Below are 9,513 nucleotides of genomic sequence, written 5' to 3'. Positions count from 1 at the left end.
ACTAACGTTAGCCTGCCTAGTTGGAACTTCTGAAGAAGGAAATGTTTTTATTTCTACAATTTCCAAAAGCTAACCAAACAAAAACATCATGACTTTTATGAGACGTGTTCGTGCATTACAGACAATGCAATCGCCATCACACTGCTCCATCAAATCCAATTGTATAAGTCACATGCGCCGAATACAACCTTACTACTTACAATGCTTACTTACGAGCCTCTAGCCAACAATGTAGTTTAAAATTATTATTTGGGGGGGTTGCTCTGACTTGCACTGTCAACTGTGGGACCTTATATAGACAGGTGTGTGCCTTTCCAAATCATGACCAATCAATTTAATTTACCACAGTTGGACTCCAATCAAGTTGTAGAAACGTCTCAAGGATGATCAATGGAAACAGGATGCACCTGAGCTCAATTTTGAGTCTCGTAGTCAAAGGTCTGAATACTAATGTAAATAAGGTATTTATGTGTTAATTTTTTATACATTTGCTCAAATTAAAAAACTGTTTTCGATTTGTCATCATGGTGTAGTGTAGTGTAGATTGATGAGAAAAAAAAGAATTGTATCAATTTTAGAATAAGGCTGTAACGTAACAAAATGTAGAAACGGGTCTGAATACTTTCCGAATGCACCGTATAATAATACTTCCTACATGCAACTCCCTTAAACATGTAACATTTACTTTTACTCAACTAATTGCTTTGCAATGTCGCGCGTCAAGCGCAGCATTTTGCCACCGGCAGCACGCATTGGGTATTCGTTGTGCGGAGGCGTGCCTAAACGGTCACTTTTTCAACGGTGTGGTGAAGTGGCTGACAGCGAGCAGACTAGAAGCATGCCCCGTTAATGAGGCAGCTGGAGTTGTATAGTATTTCTCCGACCCAGACAAAAAGATGATCGTGAAGTTTATCTGTGCGGTTGTTACCCGGTCGCTATTCCTCCTCATCTCTCTGATAGGAGTATGGAGGGTGGTCTGGGTTAAGAATAATGCTCTTTATTGGTTCTTGACGATCCTTTATCTTCCTCTGGTTGTCGAGATGATTTTAACCCTGAAGAGAAAAAAATTACAGGATTATAAATGGTAAATCTAAATAACATAGAACTGTGAAATTACAGGATTGTAAATGGTAAATCTAAATAACATAGAACTGTGAAATTACAGGATTGTAAATGGTAAATCTAAATAACATAGAACTGTGAAATTACAGGATTGTAAATGGTAAATCTAAATAACATAGAACTGTGAAATTACAGGATTGTAAATGGTAAATCTAAGTAGCATAGAACTGTGAAATTACTTTTTTTTTTTAAAGTTTAGTAGCCTTGACTGTTTGTTTTTAATACCTTTTCATGTTATCTTTCCCTGTCTCCAGGTTTTCTCCTGCCATCTTCCTGTTCCTCATCAGTATCATTCCATCTCTGTGGATTCTAGAGTTACATCATCAACAGAACAAAGCTACTGATTCCAGGGTAAGGACTTTGATGTTCTGTTTTATTTAGGATTTTTAATCATTTATTCCTTTACTTTAGTTGTACATTTATTTGTAACTTGCATAATGAGCGGAAATCATATACTGTACTCTGTGTAAATAATGCTGAATGGAATCATATACTGTACTTTGTGTAAATGATGGTGAATGAAATCATATACTGTACTCTGTGTAAATGATGGTGAATGAAATCATATACTGTGTGTAAATGATGCTGTTTCTTTTCTATTGTCCATACTGTAGGCTAGAACACATAGTATCGTATCAATTTAACTTGTGTACTGTATGTCTGTTCATCCTCAGTGTGACAAACTGTATTCATCTGAAAACATAAAGAGCCTGTTAAACATGTGGAGAGGGATTTCCACCAATGGCAGCGAGACGTTACTCCAGGTGGGCAGAAGCCACAGTGTTTCCTGTGTCCTGCAGGTTTTTCCTACAGGCCTAACTAGACAGAGGCTGTCTTTAACACCAGTTTGTTTGGTAATGCTGCTGGTGCACCTCAAATACTTTATTGTGAGCTCTGACTTTTTATAACTAAAATACATCTACAGAAGTTGTTTTTTAACTAAACAACCCTTAATAAAAACTATTACAAGCTTAGTCACACAGGACTTTTATTCATGTGGCAGACTCTGCTGCTGGCTGTAGTACCCTCCCCTGGCCTGAACTGGGCTCTCCCTTAACCTCTTAGAAAACATTCATTCATGTTTTTTAAGGGAGATTTTGAGATACTGATCTTTAATAATAACAACACTGGTTGGAGTTACCTAGCCATTAATAACCTCTAATCAGTTATACTAACCACTATGTGTCTCTCTGGTTGGAGTTACCTAGCCATTAATAACCTCTAATCAGTTATACTAACCACTATGTGTCTCTCTGGTTGGAGTTACCTAGCCATTAATAACCTCTAATCAGTTATACTAACCACTATGTGTCTCTCTGGTTGGAGTTACCTAGCCATTAATAACCTCTAATCAGTTATACTAACCACTATGTGTCTCTCTGGTTGGAGTTACCTAGCCATTAATAACCTCTAATCAGTTATACTAACCACTATGTGTCTCTCTGGTTGGAGTTACCTAGCCATTAATAACCTCTAATCAGTTATACTAACCACTATGTGTCTCTCTGCTTGGCCCAACAGGGTTCAGTATCTCTGTTGTCGTCAGTGTGCGCTAACGACTGGATCCTGGCCCTGCACCAGACCCTGTTGATCCTGCTGGTCATAGGGAAGTGGCTGCTCCCTGTTGCAGGAGGGGTGACCAGGGATGAACTGTCTCAGCTCCTCCTCATCTTCGTAGGCACTGCCGCTGACATCCTGGAGTTCACCTCAGAGACACTGTTGGATGTCAAGTGAGTCCCTAAACCCTGACCTCTAACCCCTAAACTCTAACCCTTAACCCCTAACCATAACCTGGCATCCTGGAGTTCACCTCAGAGACACTCCCTGACCTCTAACCCCTAACCCTAACCTCAGAGATACTGTCTAATGTCAAGTCAGTACCTTAACCCCGACCCCTAACCCTTAACCTCAGAGATACTGTTTGATGTAGATATTTTAAGTCAGTAGACATTATATGTAGCCTGGGTGCCAGTCTGTTTCTGCACTCTTGGCATGACAATTCAATAATGAACAGAAACAGACTGGACCCAGGCTACAGTACCATGACAATTCCATAATGAACAGAAACAGACTGGACCCAGGCTACAGTACCATGACAATTCCATAATGAACAGAAACAGACTGTACCCAGGCTACAGTACCATGACAATTCCATAATGAACAGAAACAGACTGGACCCAGGCTACAGTACCATGACAATTCCATTAGGAACAGAAACAGACTGGACCCAGGCTATAGTACCATGACAATTCCATTAGGAACAGAAACAGACTGGACCCAGGCTACAGTACCATGACAATTCCAATAGGATCAGAAACAGACTGGACCCAGGCTACAGTACCATGACAATTCCATTAGGAACAGAAACAGACTGGACCCAGGCTATAGTACCATGACAATTCCATTAGGAACAGAAACAGACTGGACCCAGGCTACAGTACCATGACAATTCCATTAGGAACAGAAACAGACTGGACCCAGGCTATAGTACCATGACAATTCCATTAGGAACAGAAACAGACTGGACCCAGGCTACAGTACCATGACAATTCCATTAGGAACAGAAACAGACTGGACCCAGGCTATAGTACCAGTGCAGAGAAACATACATGTGAATGTTTCTGCAGCTTCACACCCTTAACACTGTTAAACCATGTCTCCCACAGGGACAGCAGTCCCAGCATGGTGTACGTCATCCTCGGAGTCTGGACATGGAGTATGTTCCAGTTTCCTCTCCACCTGTCAGGTACTGTGTGTTTCTATCCTGGCTCTTCTTATGGTTACGGTAACCATCATGTTATTGCTCTGTTATACAGGGAATTACGGTAACCATAATGTTATTGCTCTGTAATACAGGGAATTACAGTAACCATAATGTTATTGTACTGTTATACAGGGAATTACGGTAACCATCATGGTATTGCTCTGTTATACAGGGAATTATGGTAACCATAATGTTATTGCTGTGTTATACAGGGAATTACGGTAACCATAATGTTATTGCTCTGTTATACAGGGAATTACGGTAACCATAATGTTATTGCTCTGTTATACAGGGAATTACAGTAACCATAATGTTATTGTACTGTTATACAGGGAATTACGGTAACCATCATGGTATTGCTCTGTTATACAGGGAATTATGGTAACCATAATGTTATTGCTGTGTTATACAGGGAATTAGGGTAACCATAATGTTATTGCTGTGTTATACAGGGAATTACGGTAACCACAATGTTATTGCTCTGTTCTACAGGGAATTATGGTAACCATAATGTTATTGCTCTGTTCTACAGGGAATTATCAAAATCAAATCAAATCAAATGTATTTATATAGCCCTTCGTACATCAGCTGATATCTAAAAGTGCTGTACAGAAACCCAGCCTAAAACCCCAAACAGCAAGCAATGCAGGTGTAGAAGCACGGTGGCAGGGAAAAACTCCCTAGAAAGGCCAAAACCTAGGAAGAAACCTAGAGAGGAACCAGGCTATGTGGGGTGGCCAGTCCTCTTCTGGCTGTGCCGGGTGGAGATTATAACAGAACATGGCCAAGATGTTCAAATGTTCATAAATGACCAGCATGGTCCAATAATAATAAGTCAGAACAGTTGAAACTGGAGCAGCAGCACGGCCAGGTGGACTGGGGACAGCAAGGAGTCATCATGTCAGGTAGTCCTGAGGCATGGTCCTAGGGCTCAGGTCCTCCGAAAGAGAGAAAGAAAGAGAGAAAGAGAATTAGAGAGAGCATACTTAAATTCACACAGGACACCGAATAGGACAGGAGAAGTACTCCAGATATAACAAACTGACCCTAGCCCCCCGACACATAAACTACTGCAGCATAAATACTGGAGGCTGAGACAGGAGGGGTCAGGAGACACTGTGGCCCCATCCGAGGACACCCCCGGACAGGGCCAAACAGGAAGGATATAACCCCACCCACTTTGCCAAAGCACAGCCCCACACCACTAGAGGGATATCTTCAACCACCAACTTACCATCCTGAGACAAGGCCGAGTATAGCCCACAAAGATCTCCACCACGGCACAACCCAAGGGGGGGCGCCAACCCAGACAGGAAGATCACATCAGTGACTCAACCCACTCAAGTGACGCATCCCTCCCAGGGACGGTATGAAAGAGCCCCAGTAAGCCAGTGACTCAGCCCCTGTAATAGGGTTAGAGGCAGAGAATCCCAGTGGAAAGAGGGGAACCGGCCAGGCAGAGACAGCAAGGGCGGTTCGTTGCTCCAGAGCCTTTCCATTCACCTTCCCACTCCTGGGCCAAACTACACTCAATCATATGACCCACTGAAGAGATGAGTCTTCAGTAAAGACTTAAAGGTTGAGACCGAGTTTGCGTCTCTTACATGGATAGGCAGACCATTCCATAAAAATTAAATTAAACACTGGAATGGTAGGATGGTAGGATGTGCAGAAGATTAATGTGCAAGTAGAGATAATGGGGTGAAAAGGAGAAAGATAAATAAATAAATACAGAATGGGGATGAGGTCGATTGGATGGGCTATTTACAGATGAGCTACGTACAGGTGCAGGGAACTGTGAGCTGCTCTGACAGCTGGCGCTTAAAGTTAGTGAGGCAGGTAAGAGTCTCCAGCTTCAGAGGTTTTTGCAGTTCGTTCCAGTCATTGGCAGAGAACTGGAAGGAGAGGCGGCCAAAGGAAGAATTGGCTTTGGGGGTGACCAGTGAGATATACCTGCTGGAGCACGTGCTATGGGTGGGTGCTGCTATGGTGACCAGTGAGCTGAGATAAGGTGGGGTTTTAGCTAGCAGAGACTTGGTGATGACCTGGAGCCAGTGGGTTTGGCGACGAGTATGTAGTGAGGGCCAGCCAACGAGAGCATACAGGTCGCAGTGGTGGGTAGTATATGGGGCTTTGGTGACAAAACGGATGGCACTGTGATAGACTGCATCCAATTTGTTGAGTAGAGTATTGGAGGCTATTTTGTAAATGAGTCGAAAGCCTTGGCCAGGTCGATGAATACGGCTGCACAGTAATGTCTCTTATTGATGGCGGTTCTGATATCTTTTAGTACCTTGAGCGTGGCTGAGGTGCACCCATGACCAGCTCTGAAACCAGATTGCATAGTGGAGAAGGTACAGTGAGATTCGAAATGGTCAGTAATCTGTTTGTTAACTTGGCTTTTAAAGACCTTAGAAAGGCAGGGTAGAATAGATATAGGTCTGTAGCAGTTTGTGTCTAGAGTGTCTCCCCCTTTTGAAGAGGAGGATGACCACGGAAGTTTTCCAATCTTTGGGAATCTCAGACGATACGAAAGAGAGGTTGAACAGGCTAGTAATAGGGGTTGCAACAATTTCGGCAGATAATTTTAGAAAGAGGGGGTCCAGATTGTCTAGCCCGGCTGATTTGTAGGGGTCCAGATTTTGCAGCTCTTTCAGAACATCAGCTATCTGGATTTGGGTGAAGGAGAAATGGGGTGTGTGGAGGGTGCCGGGCAGTTGACCAGGGTAGGGGTAGCCAGGGGGAAAGCATGGCCAGCCGTAGAAAAATGCTTATTGAAATTCTCAATTATTGTGGATTTATCGGTGGTAACAGTGTTTCCTAGCCTCAGTGCAGTGGGCAGCTGGGAGGAGGTGCTCTTATTCTCCAGAACTTTTTTGAGTTTGTGCTACAGAATACACATTTCTGCTTGCTCTGTTATACAGGGATTTATGGTAACCATAATGTTATTGTACTGTTATACAGGGATTTATGGTAACCATAATGTTATTGCTCTGTTATACAGGGATTTATGGTAACCATAATGTTATTGTGCTGTTATACAGGGATTTATGGTAACCATAATGTTATTGCTCTGTTATACAGGGATTTATGGTAACCATAATGTTATTGCTCTGTTATACAGGGATTTATGGTAACCATAATGTTATTGCTCTGTTATACAGGGATTTATGGTAACCATAATGTTATTGCTCTGTTATACAGGGATTTATGGTAACCATAATGTTATTGCTCTGTTATACAGGGATTTATGGTAACCATAATGTTATTGCTCTGTTATACAGGGATTTATGGTAACCATAATGTTATTGCTCTGTTATACAGGGATTTATGGTAATGACAATATTTTCCACCAGAATTTCTTGGGACCCCAGGAAATATATTTATATTTATTTTATTCAGTCAGTATGTATGTATGTGGCGATATTTAGACACAGATTCTGGATTTCAATGTCACTAACTTATCCCACATGACCAGCTGACCAATGTCTCTTCTCTCCCCAGTGTCTACCTCCAGACCTGATGAATATTCAGAGGGGGACCAGGGTGTGTCTCTGCTGGCCAGACTAAGGACAGATATCTGGAGCATGGTGGAGAGCCTCTTCGTCCAGGACGGACCCTTCCTGGTGGTCCGCCTCACCCTCATCCTCTACTTCCACGTCATACACCACATGCTCATCTTCTTCGCCATCAAGAACTTCCTGGTGGTCATTCTGAACTTCTACCGTCTGTTTGCCATCTACTGCGACTACAAGGCTTCAGGTTGATCTGGGGTTATTGTCACGACTTCCTCCGAAGTCAGTCCCTCTCCTTGTTCGGGCGACGTTCGGCGGTCGACGTCACCGGTCTTCTAGCCATCGCCGATCCACCTTTCATTTTCCATTAGTTTTTTGTCTTGTCTTTCCACACACCTGGTTCCAATTCCATTCATTACATGTTGTTTATTTAACCCCATGTCCTTGTCCAGAATTATGTTTGTAAGGGCTTGTGCAAGTTATACTGGTGTGCGACGGGTTTTTGTACCATTTATTGATTGTTCTGTTTTCCGGTGTTTTTTATGATTAAACTGCGCCGTTGGAAACACTGTTTTTGCTCTCCTGCGAACTGATAAATATCTCTGGGTTAGGGTGGATAGAGGGCTGACAGCAGAGGTGTCTGTCTGAACTGATAAATATCTCTGGGTTAGGGTGGATAGAGGGCTGACAGCAGAGATGTCTGTCTGAACTGATAAATATCTCTGGGTTAGGGTGGATAGAGGGCTGACAGCAGAGGTGTCTGTCTGAACTGATAAATATCTCTGGGTTAGGGTGGATAGAGGGCTGACAGCAGAGGTGTCTGTCTGAACTGATAAATATCTCTGGGTTAGGGTGGATAGAGGGCTGACAGCAGAGGTGTCTGTCTGAACTGATAAATATCTCTGGGTTAGGGTGGATAGAGGGCTGACAGCAGAGGTGTCTGTCTGAACTGATAAATATCTCTGGGTTAGGGTGGATAGAGGGCTGACAGCAGAGGTGTCTGTCTGAACTGATAAATATCTCTGGGTTAGGGTGGATAGAGGGCTGACAGCAGAGGTGTCTGTCTGAACTGATAAATATCTCTGGGTTAGGGTGGATAGAGGGCTGACAGCAGAGGTGTCTGTCTGAACTGATAAATATCTCTGGGTTAGGGTGGATAGAGGGCTGACAGCAGAGGTGTCTGTCTGAACTGATAAATATCTCTGGGTTAGGGTGGATAGAGGGCTGACAGCAGAGGTGTCTGTCTGAACTGATAAATATCTCTGGGTTAGGGTGGATAGAGGGCTGACTGTCAAGCCCTGGTCTTAGTATTTTGTGTTTTCTTTATTATTTTGGTCAGGCCAGGGTGTGACATGGATTTATTTATGTGGTGTGTTTTGTCTTGGGGTTTTCGTAGGTATTGGGATTGTGGCTTAGTGGGGTGTTCTAGCATAGTCTATGGCTGTCTGGAGTGGTTCTCAATCAGAGGCAGGTGTTTATTGTTGTTTCTGATTGGGAACCATATTTAGGCAGCCATATTCTTTGAGTGTTTCGTGGGTGATTGTTCCTGTCTCTGTGTTAGTTTGCACCAGTTTAGGCGGTTTTGGTTTTTACGTTTATGGTTTTTGTATTGTTCGTGTTTCATCTTCATTAAAGATGTATCTAAATAACCACGCCGCATTTTGGTCTGACTCTCCTTCACCTAAAGAAAATCGTAACACTGACAGCAGAGGTGTCTGTCTGAACTGATAAATATCTCTGGGTTAGGGTGGTAGAGGGCTGACAGCAGAGGTGTCTGTCTGGATTTTTAACAGTCCTTTACCGGGCTGGACTCTTTTAGGCCCGAGGTACAGGACATTTCTGGAGGAACCAGAACTCATTGTGTTATTTTGTTATGTGTGTGTGATCATTTGTTGGTAATACAACACACAAAAGAATATAGTTGTTTTTGAAGTTCTTTTCAATGTTTTAAGGGTCCTTTGTATTGGTGTAGACTTGACGGTCCAGATGGGACTCATTCCCTCCCAAACTAAAAGGAGAAAGCAATGTTTTCTCTGGTAGGCACAACCTACCTGGCACCCCTATAAACAATAACCTCAAGTCAAAACCCTTACAGTGCAGTAATATCTAACA

The 9,513-nt window shown here is 42.9% G+C and overlaps 2 protein-coding genes across 2 annotated transcripts in view; both read left to right on the top strand.

The window, feature by feature from the left end:
* The first annotated feature begins 765 nt into the window (after nt 1-765).
* On the top strand, nt 766-7,971 carry LOC118947020 (transmembrane protein 26-like). Its single transcript, XM_036972044.1, has 6 exons — nt 766-1,084; nt 1,377-1,473; nt 1,797-1,886; nt 2,644-2,852; nt 3,789-3,868; nt 7,391-7,971. The coding sequence occupies exons 1-6, from the start codon at nt 897-899 to the stop codon at nt 7,651-7,653; spliced, it is 927 nt and encodes a 308-aa protein (XP_036827939.1). The 5' UTR covers nt 766-896; the 3' UTR covers nt 7,654-7,971.
* The window catches only part of LOC110514595 (rho-related BTB domain-containing protein 1-like), a 90,100-nt gene continuing 88,192 nt past the window's right edge, over nt 7,606-9,513 (top strand). Inside the window, exon 1 of the mRNA XM_036972042.1 lies at nt 7,606-7,648. The gene's annotated coding sequence lies outside the window, so the exon portion shown is untranslated. The remainder of the gene's footprint in view (nt 7,649-9,513) is intronic.

The sequence above is a fragment of the Oncorhynchus mykiss genome, unplaced genomic scaffold (genome assembly GCF_013265735.2).
Source record: "Oncorhynchus mykiss isolate Arlee unplaced genomic scaffold, USDA_OmykA_1.1 un_scaffold_119, whole genome shotgun sequence".
NCBI lineage: Eukaryota > Metazoa > Chordata > Actinopteri > Salmoniformes > Salmonidae > Oncorhynchus > Oncorhynchus mykiss.
Note: the sequence above shows the minus strand (reverse complement) of the source record. Positions and strands in the feature narration are given on the sequence as shown.